This window comes from Ooceraea biroi, chromosome 1, assembly GCF_003672135.1.
Source record: "Ooceraea biroi isolate clonal line C1 chromosome 1, Obir_v5.4, whole genome shotgun sequence".
NCBI lineage: Eukaryota > Metazoa > Arthropoda > Insecta > Hymenoptera > Formicidae > Ooceraea > Ooceraea biroi.
Window position 1 is genome coordinate 7,449,830 of NC_039506.1, and position 18,401 is coordinate 7,468,230.

At 45.7% G+C, this 18,401-nt stretch overlaps 3 protein-coding genes across 9 annotated transcripts in view; 2 read left to right on the plus strand and 1 right to left on the minus strand.

Moving 5' to 3' along the window:
• The window catches only part of LOC105285444, a 71,633-nt gene extending 70,424 nt beyond the window's left edge, over positions 1-1,209 (minus strand). For all 6 annotated transcript variants that reach the window (XR_003406574.1, XR_003406550.1, XM_011349653.2 and 3 more), the window contains exon 1: positions 976-1,209. Coding sequence is in view for 4 of the 6 variants with exons in the window: in XM_011349653.2 (XP_011347955.1) it covers positions 976-1,026 (51 nt within the window). In the remaining 2 variants the exon portion in view is untranslated. The remainder of the gene's footprint in view (positions 1-975) is intronic.
• The window catches only part of LOC113561506, a 38,902-nt gene extending 33,601 nt beyond the window's left edge, over positions 1-5,301 (plus strand). For both annotated transcript variants that reach the window (XM_026968368.1, XM_026968142.1), the window contains one exon: positions 5,169-5,301. In XM_026968368.1, the coding sequence (XP_026824169.1) occupies positions 5,169-5,272 (104 nt within the window). In that variant the 3' untranslated portion in view covers positions 5,273-5,301. The remainder of the gene's footprint in view (positions 1-5,168) is intronic.
• Positions 5,302-12,843: 7,542 nt separating this feature from the next.
• Positions 12,844-18,401, plus strand: part of LOC113563556 — a 38,072-nt gene continuing 32,514 nt past the window's right edge. The window contains exon 1 of the mRNA XM_026975212.1: positions 12,844-13,113. Coding sequence (XP_026831013.1) covers positions 12,844-13,113 — 270 coding nt within the window. The remainder of the gene's footprint in view (positions 13,114-18,401) is intronic.

The window sequence follows — 18,401 nt, forward strand, 5'->3', positions numbered from 1 at the left end:
ATTTCACGTGTTCCAGAAGCATCGATCGCTTAATTAATCTGTACCGACGTAAACGTGGAGGGCTGCCGGCGGCGCGACTCCCCCGCGGCGCGGCGGTTTCCCAATGAAATCGAATTTCACGAGTAATCTCGGGCGTCTCACAGAGAGAGAGAGAGAGAGAGAGGGAGGAAGAGAGCGAAAGAGAGAGAGAGAGAGAGAGAGAGAGAGAGTGCGAGAGCGAGAGAGCCGTGCGTCCAATCGAATCACCAGCAGAGAGAAAGCGAACGAGAGGGAAACTCATCGTGTTCTGGGAAAGATATAAGCAAAATTCATCGATATAATAATTGTAATTATTTCTATAATGTAATGTAATCCTTAAAAAATTACGTATTTTAGTATTTTTAACGAAATTGAGGACAGTGCTATAAAACACTTAAAATTTTGACAAGTTTTTGAATTTTTATGTTATAAAACGCAAGCTTTTAAACGGTCAAGTAGTGAAGAATGGAGCGTACCGTGTTACACAACGAATGATTACGTGTCTGACTAAACTTAAGCGCAGAGCGAAGAAAGAACGGAGAAGAAGAGAAAGATATCCGACGAGAGCGAGAGACAGACAGAAAGAGAGTATTCCGCGTCGAACGAATGTTCCAGCCGACACCACGCGCCACCACTGAGGAGCACCGGAAAACGGAGGGACTCGTCGACACCGCGTCGCCCGGACGCTGGCTAATGTCACAACCTTCGAAACACGAAGCATTCGGCGAAACACCAACTCGCACGGTCCAGCGAGGCGGCACCGCTCGATCGACCTATCAATCGATCGTTGTGCACGTTTCTTCCTTTTGCTCCTCCAGCTCCTCCGGAGGGAACAATTTGCGACGATGATGGAAGCACCTCCATATCCGTCGTCTGGTAGAGATCCGGTCTCTCTCCCTCTCTTTTTCTCTCTGTCTCTCTCCCGATCTACCGAGAGCAAGGATGTGTGATACTTACGGTTCGTTCCCGTTTCTTCTCGTCGTAGTCCATCTCCGGTGCAAAGTCCATCCCTCGCGTCTTCCAAAGTTCCTTCAAAGTCCTCGCTTGACGTTGGCGAGGACAAGTTTTACTTGCGTGTGCATCCCACGAGTGCAAGATGCGCTCCGTTGTCGTAGTGGTCGTCGCCGAGTGCAACGATCGTGCGTCCGAGACGCGACATGAGACCGATACGCTCCTCTTGAACGAACTGAGCTCTCCCCCCCTCGCGCCGGCCTTATATAGCACCCCCACCCCTCTAACGTTCCCCTGACGGGCTCCCACCGCTGCGGCAACCCCTGCGCGCGAGACGCCGCCGTGGGGATGCGGATCCTGGTGGTCCATCGAGGACCCAGCATCCCCCTCACGTCCTTTCTCACCCTCGACTGCGCGGGTAGAACGCGGAGGGGCCGCGCATTCTCGCCCCTTCCTTCCTGCTCTCCGAGGGTCTACTGTCCATCTCCCTCCGCCTGTCTCTCCGAGTACTCCTCGTTCAGTCTCTCCCTCTCTCTTTTCCTCTCCGTTTCTCCTTTTCTTCCCCGCGCCTCTTTTTCTCTCGATCTCTCTCTCGTACACTGGCTGCTCCTTTTTTGCAACTGACGTTTGTTAAGATGACTTTCATTATCATAGCTGTTGCTGGCCGCGTTGCTCTCGTGTCACATCGCTATTTTCATATTCATTATTTTTATTCGCGCGCTAATTTAGCGCGCACTTATTATTTTTATCTATAGATTTCTGGGGCAACTTCGTTGCGCGGATCTCGCGTCTTCTTTATGCAACTGACGTTCTCGGGATCGCTTTCGTCATTACCATGACGCTGGCTATTAAACATGTATTTATTTTCCTTGGCGGGAAAAATAATTAAAGATTAAACAAGTTCATAAGTAAAACACGAGCTAATTTCTTCAGTAGACTTTTTCGGCGACTTTTTTTCATGTCCCGCAAACGTGATCATTTAATTCCGTTTTTTATTATTTCTGCAATATTTGATTGCAATATCTATGTCACCGTCGCACGGTTATTAATGGTTCATGTAGCATCTTGTCATATATATTTGGTAATACTTTTGGATCAAGATGTTACTAAAATGTTTTCTAGATATTTGCATGATACAAAACTTGCGACGCGAATTTTTTATAACTTGTTTTCATTCATATTTCTCTCTTTCTCTCTCTCTCTCTCTCTCTCTCTCTCTTTCAATTATATTATTATCGTTTTATATTATAAAACGATCTATATCACTTATAGCTGTTTGCATCTTGCACATTATTGCGTATTATTTCACTTTCAGAATCATCTATCGCGTATAGCATATTAAAATTGCGCTCGCAACAGAAGCAAACTTGCGGTAGATTTAATTTTAACGCAAACGTGCGCGCACGCAGTGTAATAAAGTTCAGAAGCATTATTCCGTATTATTAATAAACTATCACCTCCTTCCGCTTCCCAACTTTCTCCTCCATCCCATCCGCGTATCATCTCTTCGTCTTCGTTGTTCTCTCATTACACGTCCTTCATACGCCTGTTTATCGCTCTTTCTCTTTCACCTTCCACCTCCATCCGCCTCCCTTTCACCAATCTGTTCTCGTTTTCTACATGTCGCACCTCTACTTTTGCCTCTGTCTTTCTTTTTGTCTCTCTCTCTTTTGCACTTTTATCCGCCCTTCAACCCCGCAACATCGCCATTCCTTCGTCTCTCGCTTGCGCAACTTCCCCTTTCTCCTCGGTGTGTCATCCCTCTCATTCTCTTTTGCGCTGCGTCCCAAATGACAATGCGAAAACTTCGTGGCTCAAAATCCCGCGCGGCTCACCGACCAGAGCTTTTCCACGCTCTCCATCTCTCTTTCTACCCTCCCTTTCTCTCGCTTTCTCTCTCTCTCTCTCTCTTTCGCTCGGACGGCGGCGAGTCGGAGCGGATGCGGAGCGGAGCGGCAAGCGAGAGAGACCTTACGTGTCACGCCAGGAATGTCCCTCGGGGTCAAACCCGCCGCCCGAGGGGCAACGACGACGAAGGGCGGCTGTAATAGACGCCTGTATACTCGGATTATCCACGATAAATATTTACGCGCTCTCGCGCGACGCGCTCGCTCAAAAGCGCAGCGCGCCCACCGAGCGGACCGAAGCGCTCCGTTATTGCTAACGACGGGATACCGCAGATCCGAACGCAATTTTTTTACTACCAGAAATACTGCTAATTACCGCGAATCAAATATCTGCACGCTAAATTTTTCTGGATTTTCTTTTTTGCGAGCGATTGTACAAAGTTATAATACGAAAGCTTTTAAATTTGTTGCGCTGCTGATGATTTTCACGGTGATCCGTGGGTAGTGTGCCCCATACTTCGAGCACGTGAATCGGGTAATTGGCATACTTCGCGTTTCCGGATCTGGACAGTGGAGCATACCTGTCGACATTAGACTGCGCACGCGAAAACAGCAACCTTGTGTGTGTTACATGACAAATAAAATAGCTCGCGGGCTTTTGTCCTTTTACTCGAAGTTGTGCATTGTGGGTCATTCGCGTTAGTCATCACATAATTCGTTGCGTATTTATCTCCCCGCGGCGCCCAGTGTAACTGGCATGCAACGGTATTATTATAATTTACGTTAATAACATTTTGTTGCATTTATGCGTGATGTCATTGCGGTCTATGAATTGCTGTATTGCAATGTAATTTATATAATATATGTAGAAAGAGGGAGAGAGAGAGAGGGAAAGAGAGAGAGAGAGAGAGCGAAGCGAAGGGAGTGAGGGACAGAGAGTTGTCATAATCACATATTTATCGGTTACAATAATTACCTTTCACGAGTCAAGCGTAATAAATAAATGGAAGCCACTGTAAAACAGGTAAATCGACGTAAGCTTGCCGCGCGCAAAAGCGGCACGTTGTACAAATCTTGATATTGTCGTGCTCACTTCTCTCTCTTTCTTTCTCGTAAATCAGTCGCGACGACATTAAAAATTTGCGAAACTTTGGAAATCACGTTTTCACAAAAAAAATGCGCGCGTGCTTTTCATGGACTCGGATCTCACGGGACCTTCACCCGTGACAGAGGGACGAGGAGAGAGGAACAGACGTTCGAACTTCCCGCGCGCTTTTCACTCCTGCTTCTTTCACGGCCTATTCGTAATTCATGTGTGGCAGACCACACATCATACACTTGACGCGCATAAATATCATTATCTCCAGCAGGCCGCGTAACTCGATTTAGAGGCGGATCGGACACCCGCTCGCTCCCCCTTGCCCCCCGTGTCACCACTGCTTGGTGACCCAGGTGTCTCGCTCTGTCTTACACACACCGGAAGTAATACAGTTTTTACTTCCATATCGAATGATTGCAGAGAATGCAGCTTTTGCTGTCCACTGTCAACTGTGTATATTAAATTCTACGTATATTAAAATTCTATTTTCATACGCTGCGTGTTCTGTTAAATTAACAGGTAGAAGCAAGAGACATACTAAATAATAAATGGTTTATTCGTATCTTGTGTATGTTTTTATTCTGCGCTTTTTATGTGTGAATATAGAGAGCGTGCGTAATCTCGTTTGCATACATTTTGCGCATCTTTTTATTAATATTCCTGGTAAAGATACCTCTATGGGATTCTCTAAACGATGCTGCCGCGTCGCGATTAAATAGCCAAGATTTGCACGAATTCAATTTGAAGGGCGGCTTGAACAGTCGAGAATTAATCAACGCGTGGCAAATCCATAGCCTGGCGTACTGGGTACGTATAATCCAACTAGCGACCGAGGAAACATGACTGTATCAAGCGCAGTGCAACAACCGCGTGCTATCCGATTATTTACTTGGTGCCACTCGATCCTTGGTAAATGCTCAAGTGTATTTACTTTTGCATCTGTAATAAATCAGTTTTTGTGCTTCCATAAATGAAGCTGTTAATTGCATTTTAAGCCAGCTGGAAATCGACCTCGATAATTTAATCGAAGATCGACCAATCTGCTGAGATTGGTCGCGAGAACCAATCAAAGAGTTGAAAGTGTGCAAGAGTCCATGAGCCCCATAGTTACTCTTGGGAAATGCACATATATTTACATTGCATGTAAAATAAAACTTTTATGTATATATATCCCTATACATATAAAATATACACACGTCGGAGTGGAAGGGCTGCTGGAAATTAATTTCCCCATTTAATTTCTCATATTTCAGCCCTTCAGAAGTTACGTTACATAATTCAGCGGAAGCAGCCAAGTTGCAAGACGGAATACAGCGGAGTTCATAATCGCGTGGAACATTGCTCCCGCCATGATTAATCTCTACCTCATCGCGCGCGAGAGATGGACGAACGTGGTGCTGATCGTTAGAACGTTAGTTACGGCGAGTCGTAAAATCATGGATCCGAAAGTTTCGCAGTACAAGCCACAATGGCGGTATCGCTCGTGACGATCGCCGGCCGATAATCTAATCAACGGAAACCGGCCGGTTGCGGCCGGCGATACGGTGTCACCTGGAGCGACCTACCTGACCTCCGTTGCACGGACATACGTGTAATGCGTGCGGATGGCCGAGCGCGGAGACACGCGCTCGGACAGAGAAAGATGAGGAGGGTGAGAGAAATAGAGGGAGAAAGAGCGAGAGAGAGAGAGAGAGAAAGTACGCGAGAGAGAAACAGCGAGAGAGAGTCGTGCGGGAGGTGGAGGGTCAAAATCCCCTGGTCGTCTCCCTAGGAATTCCTCCCTATGGCGACGATAGAGGGTGAGACGAGGAGAGACGAGGGAGGGAGCACGTCACCCCTTTCGCGGCTACCTACGCTCCCCACCGAGGACACCACGATGGTCCTGGGGTCGGTAGGGATGCTGTCGTCATGACGACCGGTGAGCACAGTGAGGGGGGTGAAGCATAGAGGGGTCCGACGGTGGCATTGATCGCTGCGCGCCCGTGGACCATCACAGTCGTGTTGCCACGGGTGTTGAAGGGGTGAATACGAGCGTGCCCCCACTGCTCCCCCCGCGCGCGCACTCGCGTGCGAGAGAGGAGACTCAGGGTGGAAGAGAGAAAGAAGGAGAGAGAAAGAGGGTGAGCGCGCCGTGGCTCGTACCGCACGCATTATGGACTTCGTATTCGTACGGAAGCATGCGTCCCAGTATGGACTTACGTGCTTATGCGCGCCCCTCGAGCGAGGCGTGAATGATTCGCGACGCGAGAACGCCGCGACGCTACATGCGACCGGCGTGCAGCGTCGCGACGCCAGCGAGATGCGTTCTTCCTCGCGGAGGGCTTTCCGCCGCGGATTTTTGCTGATAACGAAATAATACTTCTCTTATGGCTATATATGGAAAAGCCTGTATGACGCGCGCGAGTGTCACATATTTAAATTATTATTGTAAGATTAGGAAAAGTATACGTGCGCTTTGAAAAATTCAGTAATGAGCGTTTGTTATGTAATTTAAATTGGTCTCTCTCTCTCTCTGTTTATTTAAAAAATGCTACCACGAGCTGCGGATGAATATCATGATGGAATTAACAATAAAGCTGCATAGTTAGCGTGGTTTACGTATTAATTAATTACATATTTATGAGGCTTGTATTGACCCAATGTATAGATTCTTTTCAACGGTATATGGGCGGAGCGGTTTCGAATTAAACAATATCAACAAAGGAATATCGCGTGTCATTGTTACAAGTTGATTATGCAACATAAAAATGAACAATTATGAGGGAATCAATATTAGCGAGCCATTCTTTTACCAATCAGATATAAATATTTTCCGCTTGTAATCTCATTCATCATTGACGCATCCTCCGCGTGTCTTAATAATAAGATTGGATACGCCGCATAAAACTATATTGTGCGCGCGTAAAGCACCGATCGAAAGCTGCAGATCCTTTTATTTCTATTTCAGAATAACTTGGTGTTCAGGAAACTGCGGCAAAGCACAGCCACCCCCGCAACGTGGCGTTACAACTTTTCGATTAGCGGCGATGTGTTCGCGAGGCGCGGTGTAATGACGCCGTCAACCCCGGGGCCGTTCCCCATTTTTTCGCCGTTTCACCGGCGATTCCCGCGACCTTACGCTCTTTACGCGAAGATTCGTATCGCGCGACGGGCTCTTCAGCCGGTCGGAGGAAAATAGATACCGACGAAACAAATTCGGTTAACTCACGGTCGTTTAAGCCGGAGTGCGGAAGCTTTATCGCGATCTCGGACGACATTATACTAGGATAAGAGGGTTTTTAACGTTGTCGTAACCCCATTACGCGCCGCGCCATCCCCCAGTCCTGTTATTCCCCTTCGACCTCCGCGCCCTTCACCCTTCAGCCCCCTGACACATGCAGAGCGCGCACGGAGCGGCATCAAGAAAGATAAAGATACAAACGCACCCCAATCTGGCATTCCTGCCCCGTGCTCTCTTCGTGTTACGCGACATGATGTATACGAAGATCGTGAAGTAAATTGATTGATATACGCGCTGGTGACGCCACGCGAGCTGGATATTAAAAATTGTCGGTGGGGGAGAGAGGAAATCAGGGAATTATTTAACTTGAGTGCTCGAGTAAAATAGACGTCGTTGCAGCGTGTTTAAGTGCGCGAAACGATCGAAACACCGTAACTTACACTCTGATGTTTTAATGCTGCGAGTGCAACTCGATTGTCAAATTATTTTATACTTGATTCATGACACTATCGAGAGAATATTACAACGTCCGCAAGATTAATCTAATCGACCTTTCAGTGGCAACTGCCGCTCTTGGTCAGTTTCCTTTCAAACATCTGCAAGTGATAATCGCATTCTTTCGTTTCTACACAATTGATAGAAAACAATGAACGCTAGTAACGGACCTTTCTGATCAGACTTGCTCTAATGATGTTAGTAGTAAATGGCACTTTTGATCAGATCATCCTTGTGAGCGAATGAATGGAATTCCTTCTTGTGGTCGCACACAGACATTGTCCGTGACGTTGAACGCCTCCCTAACAGCTCGTAGGAGAATAATCCTTATATTTCCCGCTAGTATTGCAGCGGTCCTGTGCGGAGATACAATTATTGCCGTGTCCGGCCGAGACGCACTTGATCACGCGAGTACTCGACTTGAGGCACAACCCTCGGGCACGCACCAACTAACGAAGAGCTCAATAATATATGGCTCCTTTTCTCACGGTATTGTCATTTCGATTATCCAATTGCCGAAATTGGAGCTTGGAGCACCAAAAGTCGCGTGCCAGCAGGATTCGACAGGGACGAATTTCACCTTAAAATTCGTGAGCATCCCTTTGTACAGGGAGGACCTACAGTCGATAACGGGCGCAATCATCCTCATATTACTGTCGATAAGCTTCCGGCAATTGTAAAACATTTTTTCATAAACATTGCACACACACATATTCCTCGAATGACGTATAAAATGTAACTTGGCTTTTTCATTAACGATAATGCGGATTGCAATTTAAAACTTTACGCCTTTTAATGTTCAATATAAAGCATTTGAGAGCAAAAGAAGTTCTTAAATAAAATTTGTATAAATTAAAAGTCACCTAAAATTAATTGAGAATCGATTTTACATGCGACTATTGTTTTTGGTCGTTAATTTCTTAACATTCTTTAATTTTTAACATTGCGCAGTTCGTAATTAAGTTCTCCGTTGTACTTTTACTGTTCAGGAAGAATTAATTCCAGATTCATTAAAGAGCCTATAATTAACAGGAAACGCATGGCATTGCGGTGACGGCGAATTCTATAAAATCTCGTGATCATCATCATCGATCCTCTCCCCCCCCCCCCTTATCTCACTGCTTGCGACAGCGTAATTACTAATTAACGAGTTTTTCTCCGCTTTCGTTTCTCGAATACCGGCGAAATCGAAATGCCCGATCGAGAGATCAACAGCCAGCGCGAGCGCATCCTCGATGTGCGCGCACCTTTATAGCGCGCGACGACTTTATTCGCCCGCTCGTAACGGGCTATCGCGGCATTGGATTTTTTCAGGTCCTTTGCTAATTAAAAAATTCCATGCAAAGTCAGATTTCCTACCGCTGCGCCGCAGCGCGTACATACGCCTGTACGAACGAATCCAATACTGCAACTCACCCTGCCACCCCAACCTTTAGTCTCTTTTTTTCTCTCTTTCTTCCTTTCTCTCTCGCTCTCGCTCGCCTTCGCAACGGGTATTTAATTCGTCGCGCGGAGTGGGAAGCATTAGCGGTCTACCACAAGCAGAAGCATCGTCATGGCGTACTAAAATATTTGTTGTGGAAACCGCGATCCATCAACCATGCATACTATGCAGTCTTCTTTTTTGATATTAGGTACTCTTGGAAAAGACATTTGTTTCTGGAGGTGCAAAATTATTTTACGGGATGTCCCACTTTTAGTGCGCTCGACTGCGGAAACCTACATTCCTCCTCTCCTCGATTTAAACGAAAGAAAACTGAATGGGCTCGCATTGACCTATCGGAATACTTTGGTCCGGCGTTCCGGTCACTCTTTCCTCCCCCTTTACGTAATAAAAACGCGCGTTCGGAATTTTTAGGCCGGGGTTCGTTCCGTTTAGCAGAGGCAGGCACGCGCGGAACGCTTCTCGAAGAAACTGTTGCACTCGTCCGATCGCGCGTCATTCTTTGTTGCGTAACATGCGCGATGCACACGTTTCTTCAGGCTCTGCTGTTTCCAGATGGCGTTCTCGTTACATCACGCGAGCATTAACGCGATCCTTAATTCCGCGCGCGCGTGGTCCGGAGGGTGCGCGGAGCGGTTTTTATCTTTATTCCGACATAATAGCCCAACGGCACGTCAAGGAAATTAACCGCAGAATGCTGCCGCGGAAGATATTTACGCGGTTCTAGTAGCGAGGGAGAGTAGCGGCACTTGTTAAACATTTTTAATTAAATCCAAATCGATCGCTCTGTCCGATGCATGCCTGTGCTCGGTGGCAGAACGTGCGGTAAAAAGAAGAAGGGAGAGAGAGAAAAAAAGAGAGAACGAGAGGGGCAGGACACAGGGGTGCAAGCGTTTCGGGATCTTCCTTTTTTGGCAGACCATTCGATATTCGCCTGAAAATACTGGCGATCAATGGAAACCGTATTTGTTAAAGCAAATTTTTTTCTCGAGAAAATTGATAACAAAACAATTTCACGTTGTATCATACATGCAGTTTATTAAAGCAGCTTGTTGGTGCACGAGCTGATCAATTAATAAAAATGTTTCTTCTTTAATTCTCTGCTATCTTAAATTTATTAATATAAACATCAAAAGCATTAGAGTTCAAGATGACCAAAAAGTAATAAAATATTTATTCTTTCAATGTTTTTTTCATAAATAGAAGGATAAATATTATTTGGAAAAGTAAAGTTTCTCTCGAGGTGTATTTATTATTGACACTTGCAGTCTTTCTCGCGTCTGTTGCTCAATATTTTAACCAAGCCAGCCACTTCGAGGGCATATTCGTCACGGTGGAGGTAGGCAATACTCGACACGACCGCGCCTTTTCTACTTACTCTTTTACCCCGTAAATAGGGATGAAAGGGAGTAATTTCCAATCGAGACCGACTACGAGGGCTGTGCACCCCCGCGAGTCTCCGGCTCTCTATCGCCCATCCCGCGAACGCCACGAGAGGCTGTTTGAAATGTGCGACGTGAACAACGAGGATGAAGAGAGCGGCGAGAGCGCTCTCTTGTTGCCAATGAAAATCGGTCAGGTAATATCGATACTTCGATGCCACGACATGCGGTAGGTCCGGTGTGGTGCGTGTACGCGTAAACAAGCAATAGGGTTTGCGTACGTGAAGTCAAGCGTGAGAGAATTGAGGACGCGCCGAGTAAATGAGACGGCGCGATTTTATTGTTCCGTGGTAAAATTAAATTATCGTGAACTCGTCAAGAGACAAGGCGAATATTCGAACATTTGAGACAATCATCGGAAAAGTGTACAATTATTAATATTACGATTAGAAAATTTATGTTATGTGTATCTGACCCTATCAAACATTTGAAACAATCATCGGAAAAGTGTACAATTATTAATATTACGATTAGAAAATTTATGTTATGTGTATCTGAATGGCGCGTTTTTTTTATAAATTTCATTCCTCCTACAGATCTGTTTTTGAGATTTTTCCCGTTTTCTGGAGTCGCATGATACGTTTAGGTTTATTCGTACAGATTTGATTCCGCGATATTGATAATTTTGCGGATTGTGTGTAGCTGACGTATCCCGCAGCGGATGATTGGTCATCGCGAAAACGAGGCCACGCTCGAAATTTCATTAACGCGACGTTCTAATTTAAAGTTACACCGATCTAGGTAAACCACTTCGAGGTCCGTCTAAATTACTAGCCGCCGTATCAGCATTGTTCGCAGACAATCGTGTTATCTTAATCGCCTAGTGGTGTCCTTTGCTTCCGCGTAGAAGAGTTAAAATGATCACTTCCATTCACGATCATTATTTGAGAATTATTTGTAAATGAAGATATCGTTGAAGATACAACGTTCACAAATTTTTATATCAGTTTTTAATTTTCTGCGAGAAATTGTGAAATAAATTTATACGAATGTGCGATCTTGTCAGGTGTAGACGACACTGAATGCTCAGAATTTAATTGCGCACCGAGATCTTTCGGGTGGCCGAGGCACTCGACTTTTCGCAAGTTCGCGTTAATTTCCGAGTGGAGAGGTAGACTCCGCGCGAATGTAGTGCGCTTCAGCGCCGAATCAATTATAACAATCAAACCTGCCCGGGAACGAAATGAGAGAAATATATTCACCTAGCTCTCTTCGTTCTTTTTAATAGTTTTTTTTGTTTAATCACTATTCACGTTTTGCGTCACAAACTAGCAGCAGCGTTGCGCTTCAAAGTGTGCTATTAACGCAGTCAAATTTATTCTCGCCTAAACGCACGCAGCGCAGGAAACGCGGGGGATGAACAGTTGACGTCACAATTAAATCCATCGGTGAGCAGTACCGACGCAATCCACGAAGGCTCAAAGCGGAGTGTACACCAAATCAATGCAAAGCGCGTGAGAACAATCGGCTAACTGAATAATTCACTTAAGACTTCGCTCTTTGGCGCATAAATAAAGTCGGTCGACCCGCCGCGTCGGGGAGGACGTGGAGAACCGCGTTCATCGAGTTCACCGCATAAATACATTCGCGAGGTGCGCATTGATAGCCGAACTTGGCGCGGGAAGTTTCGCTCGCGCGCCACCCTCGAGCACAATGTATCCCCGAAATACAATATCCCGCGACACTTAGCGTCAGCCGTCGTAAACGTTGTACAATAATGTCGCGATACGCGTCGTGCGATGTTGCAAGCATGATTAGATCTTCGTTCTGGCGCCGGCAGGAAACGACCTCGAGAAGTTGCCGAAACGTACGGACCGGTTTGCAAACCGTCGTTTCTGTGCTGCGTGAAGAAACTTATCGCGACACGTGTCGACTTCCGGAGAACCGTAGAACTGCATGCTCGTCTCTTTTGTATCGCCATTGTCTGATCTAAAAATAATTGCTGGTTTGCTAAAGGGAGATGTATGTCATTACACATACATATTAATTTTATTTAGAGTTAAATTAAAGAGTTTTATGCTCTATATATATTTTATGTCACATTTACGTCCATTGTTTAACTTAGCGGAGAACGCAGTAGCAATTCTATGTCGCGTTTTGTTACATCTTTGCGCAATTACAATGTTACTTTGATAGTTTACTTAAAGAGACAGACTATCGCCGTCCAAACAACTAGAGAAATCGAGGGTGTTCTGTAAACGTCGAGGGATGAATATTTGACTCTTATCGGTTTATGTCGAGTCTCTCCTTTATCGCGGATCGATCGGAAAGACAGGACTCGCCGACAATCAGATCGAGGCCATCACTATGCACGCGGCAGAGCGATGATGACGGCGCTGGCCGTCGGTGCCGGCAATGTCGGTGGTGGTAGTGGTGCACTGTCAGTGGTGCAGGCCTATTGTTCGTCAGACACAAAACAGTCGGCGTACAAAGTGGCTGCTGCGTTCGCTGCGGAGAAGGCGAAGCCGAGGCGAGTCGGTGGGCGACGAGGTGGAGGACGGGGATGGGGAATGGTGCACCGTGATAGAGGGAAGGAGGCAGAGAGATTGGGGGCGAGGAAGACGGAGGGAACGAGAGAATCACAGTGGTATCAGAGGGTGGGTATTGTCTACACAGAGCTAATCAAAACCAGCCCTTTCAACACACCCTTCCCCTTAGCCCGGTCGCGCACCAACACACGTACAAACACGCGCGTCGCGGAAGCGTACGCACACGCGGCATACGCGCGCGATTCCGCCTAAATATAGAGTGGTGAACGGAGGTAAGTTCGCGAGCGCAAGCGATGCGACGCAAACTCAAATGCGTCATCGCAAACTCTATTTTTCGATAATGCGAATCGAACTAGCAAATGCAACAGTATCTTTTTGCAGAACATTGCAGTTGATTATTGAAACTTTTTTTTAAGTTTTTTGATGTTGCAAATAATAAATTTTGTCTTTATTAATAAATCAAATCTGTTTTTACTTTGAAAACTTTGCAGTGAAGTTGTTTTGTCCGTAAAACACTGTGTACTAATTTTAAACTTTATTTATTAATATCGAATTAAGAAAATTGACAATATCTTCTTTGTGCTTTTATTCAGATATATAAATGAAAGAAAAGTTATCTTTACCCACGAGGGTAATCGCATGGAAGAGCAATCATATAATAATTTTATACATTTAGAGAGAGTAGTTCAATTGATCGTATTTTTGCTTGTATGGCTCTGTCTGTCTTGGTGTTCGTAAATATTTTATATCAGGGCACGGCAGACTTTTAAGTCGCGAGCTTAGAAGAGTGTGCGCGCTCGCGTTTCTCGCAAAATACACGATAAACTTCACGTGCAAGAATATCCACGATACGAGTGTAAACGATATTTGCACGCTTGCAACTTATCCCAATGCGCACGCTATGCTTATTGCTTATAGTTATAGCTTAGTAAGTTACCAAGTATATATTTACAGTTAAAATTGAGCATGTTATGTATACGTATGAACTTCGAGCAGTAAATTTTGTAATACCTTCCAACTTAAAGTAGTATAAATCTCTTTTTAGGAACAAGATTATAAATATTATATATAAAAAATAATTTAATTAATTAACATTATGATGTCTTAATGTAAATTATTTTTAGAGAGCAGATAATTATTTCTCTCTAATTTTAAGTAAAATTACAACGGATTAAATTACAAAAATATTTAGCTGTTCTAGTCTCGGAAACGGAAAAAGGTTCGCCATCAGACGACCCTGGGAATATTCAGAAATTGTCAACATCTTCGGGAATTATAGACACTTGGAAGCGTTTAACCAAGCGACAATAACAGTTTCGCCAAATGAAGGTTCATCGGTCGATTGCGTGACAGTTTAGCGCCGTTAATAGAACACACGAGCCTCCGCAAGTACGAGTGCGACACTCGTAAAGCTTCGTCCGCGCTCGCGGCGATGGTTATGAGGAGAACGATAGGACTGGATGAGAAAGCCAGATAACGTTTCTAATTTCCGAAACGAACCACCACGCCGTAGCCGCAAAACACTTGCCCGCGATGTCGAATTCGTACGATCGAACGTGCTTCCTACCTACGGCCGTTTACTACAACGCGCCATTTCCCGCGCGCGTCGCTGAAACCACCCCCTCGATTACACATCAATGAGCAATAATAAATCATTGCAAATTCAAAACAATCAATCTAAATTTCTAATACAAAAACAAGTCAGAAATATACATTTGGAAATCTATAGCTAAGAATGCATATTTTAAAGGGGTAGCGTTTCCGACATTCCTCGTACTGTGTAGATCGCCATCAAGTCACGACAAATCCGCGAATCCTGATGCGAACTGGATGGCATCTGCGGACGATCTTCGCGAGATCGACTATGGCCTCGCAGTAAGTCTCGGGGCGAGTAGACAATCCGCGTTGTCCACGGGGGTGTGTGTTTCATAGAGTTAGACGCGCCATTCGTATTTGCCGAGGGTGGCGGTGGCAGCGGCACGCCAGAGTGCGGGTTGTATCTCTAACTCTCGAGCGCCTATAACATTCATATCTATATCCCACGTACCGGGTGTCCAATAAATCTATTACCCGCTCCCGTGGGGTTGAAGGCGACGGGCGCCATACAAACGGACACGCACACATACGCATGCGCGTGTACCGTCCATATGGAGACCGTATGAAGGATCGCTTGGTCGCGCGTCTATCTCCGTTATGACTTCCAAGCCGAGAGGGCACATCGCAAAAGAAGCGATCGCGTCTTCGTTGCCTTTCACCCCCCCCCCCCCGAACTTCCCTCCCGACGCCTCTCGAGCGGTATTCATATTCGTTTTCGCGACGGCTTGCGTATGGAAGTTTCTGTTTTCGTACCTGACCATTCCTACTGTCTGGAAGACGGGTCTCTATTACCCGCGTCGTCTCCTAATACTGAGTTAGTGATGTGAGATGCCAGAGGCGAAACATAACTCAAAAGAGTCGAAGAAACTGCAGGAATTAATATAAAGTATTATTTGTACAGAAGTATCAGTATCATGAATTACAACACGCTTTTCAATTATTAAAGTTTTCCGTGCGTTCATGTATTCGTTAGGGAAAAAACCCTAAAAAAATTAAGTGCCGAATTTTTATATGGTGTATGTAAAATGTATGTACATGATACTGCAATAGCATACTTGTGATGCAATTTTTGATGCCGCTAATTTCACATTTATTATATGAACGTTTTCAAGCGCTCGCGCTCGCGCATGCACCGGATATCAGTCGCGCGATTATCGGGTGGCCGTTGCGGTGGTGGAAGTTACTTTGCCGGTATTTTTCGCGGAGGCGATTCAGCTTTCGAGGGCGGCGATAATCGCGTAGCGAACGCGTAGTTGCTCGCGGACTCGCGAGGCGAACGAAGAAGCGATCCGGTAGCGAGCTGCAGGGGAGAATCGCTGAAGAGCAAGGCGATCTCACCGTGGGGTGGAAGAGCACGGTAATACTCACGACGGAAACTGGGCCGGAAGGGGAAGGGGGGCGACCGCCCGGCTCGCTCCGGAGAATAAAACCCGAGAGATTGTCATTGCGCTGAAGAGGTCCGGGCGTACAGCAATGACAGCGGCTGACGCAGCGCGCCGCGGCTACAGATCATCCCTGGATATTAAAAAGTCGGACCGCGCGACTCTCTTCGTCTTCATTCAGCGGCGACCACCCGCGGCCACCCTCTTGTCTCACTTTCGCTCTCTCTCTCTCTCTCTTTTTCTCTCTTTCTGTATGAGCGTGGAGAACCGATATCGCGAGGGTTGCGGTGGCCCGTCCCCGCCTTCTGTCTTCTGCTCTTGTGAAAACAATGGCGAGCACTTGACGATTTCGTGTCATCGACTCCCGGGAAATCGTCGTTTCCCCCGCGTCGTAGCGAGGTAGGCGGTTGCGACCACCGATAGGGTGGAAGAGGATGTAATTTCGATGAACTTGGATTTCGACAACGTAGACAAGCGGAGAGTGATCTCTGGACTTATGATGACGAAAGCACAAGGATCAGCGTCGAGTTTGAGTGTGCGGCTAATTAAATCGTTGTTCCTTTAATCGTTTAATTGAAGATGGAGAATCTTTATCAAAAAGATATATCTGAAAATACTATTTTTTGAGACCGTGATTATACATGTAGTTACTTTTTTGTTTTTCATTCTATCATAAACGAAATAATAATTTAAAAATGAATGACGAGACGTATCAAATCAAGATTATTTAATTCGAACTTGAGCAACTAGTATAGTTGTCAAAGAGATTCTGATTAGATTTTCCAGATGATCTCAACGTGAACAACATGTCGGCAGAAACTGATCGCATACTCGAGGGTTGCATTGATATTCGAACACCATGGCAGCTTAGAATCGTCTTTGTTAATGAACATATAATAGTACTGATAATGAGGATTTGATCTGCAACGTATCATGATCGTTGTTAACAATGATAATGCGCGCTTATTGTGTGCAATAAGGAAACACGTGCATGATGGACATGGGAATGGCTGAGTGAAATTTCTATGCTTTATATCTCTTTCTTCCTCTGAAATTGTAAATAATATTATTTATAATATAAGTGCACTATTTATATAAAATACTATGTACTATTAGAGATCTAAAAGAGATTATAATATTTACTTTATATATACTAAAATATTTTAAGTCGTACCCACTTGTATGATAATATCTTAGATTATTATATATAAATCTTTCGGTATATTTGAGATTTAGTATCAAGATAGAAATTCGACTTATGCCAGTTGAACAGAAAATTCTCCAAAACAGCCCGGACGCAAAGTTCCATCACGGGGGAAATTATTTTCGATTTCATTAACGCCATTTCCTCGAACGCATCGTTTCACATGCCTGTCGCAAACCCGCTGCTGGATGAAGCGACTGCGGTGGTTCTCTCGAGAGAAATGAAATATTTCCATCGGATCCGTCGCGATAATCCATCCAGTGTACGCGCGCGCCCGTGCATCGTTCCCGATTGCCTCTGATGCAGGAATTCATCAGGACGCTACTCGTGAAGTATTCAGGGACACATTGAATTAATACCGATTAGCTCGGCAACGTTCCGACAATACTGTTAATGGCGTCTGAACGGCGAACATCGCGCTGTTCTGACGCCCGTCGCATCCGAGTTATTTACCTTTACGAATCATTATTGCAAAATATTCCAAAAATAGCCGACGACAAATTAATTACGTAGAGAAAAGATCAGGAGAAAATTTCTCCTGAAAACACATAAAACTCGTATTACTCTTGGCGTTAACAAATATTCCTACCATCTCTGTGCCTCCAACTTACGCATTATAAATTTAACGTGCCGTTGACATACGTACTAGAATATCTCGGGGGTTGCGGGGATGCGGCATACCTGCCGCGGGTAAATGCAAGGGTTGCAATTCGGCGTGCTTGCAACCCTTAGTCGACCTTTAGCCGCGCTTTATCGCTCGTTTCAAGGGAAACTGGCCGCGCGCGCGCGCGCGCGAGGATGTGTCGCGGGTATGACGACGAGCAGGGTAATCGCATTGGAACATTGGAGGGTTGTCGAAAATCTGGTGTCAGTGCGGGGCCACTCGACGGGCCCCCGGGGCGGCTCGCGAGAGACGGATCGCACTGCGTCACGTCCGCATCCGTGTTGCAACCGCGCGCAATCCGTTGTTCGCGCGCGAGCGCGCTCGAGCGGACGCGATGTTCGTATACGCGGAATCATGCAAATGTATGACACGTATATGATGCTCGTGTGGCCCGTGACGTCTAGTGCCCTGCCAATGACGTTTACTGCAACCACGCCCTGTCCGTGCTCGTCCGGCGTCCATCCTGGACAGGCATCGACCTCCTTAATTACCAAGGATTCGGCTAACGATCCGGCCAATTACATCTTTCGAGCGAAAACAGTGGCGGCTT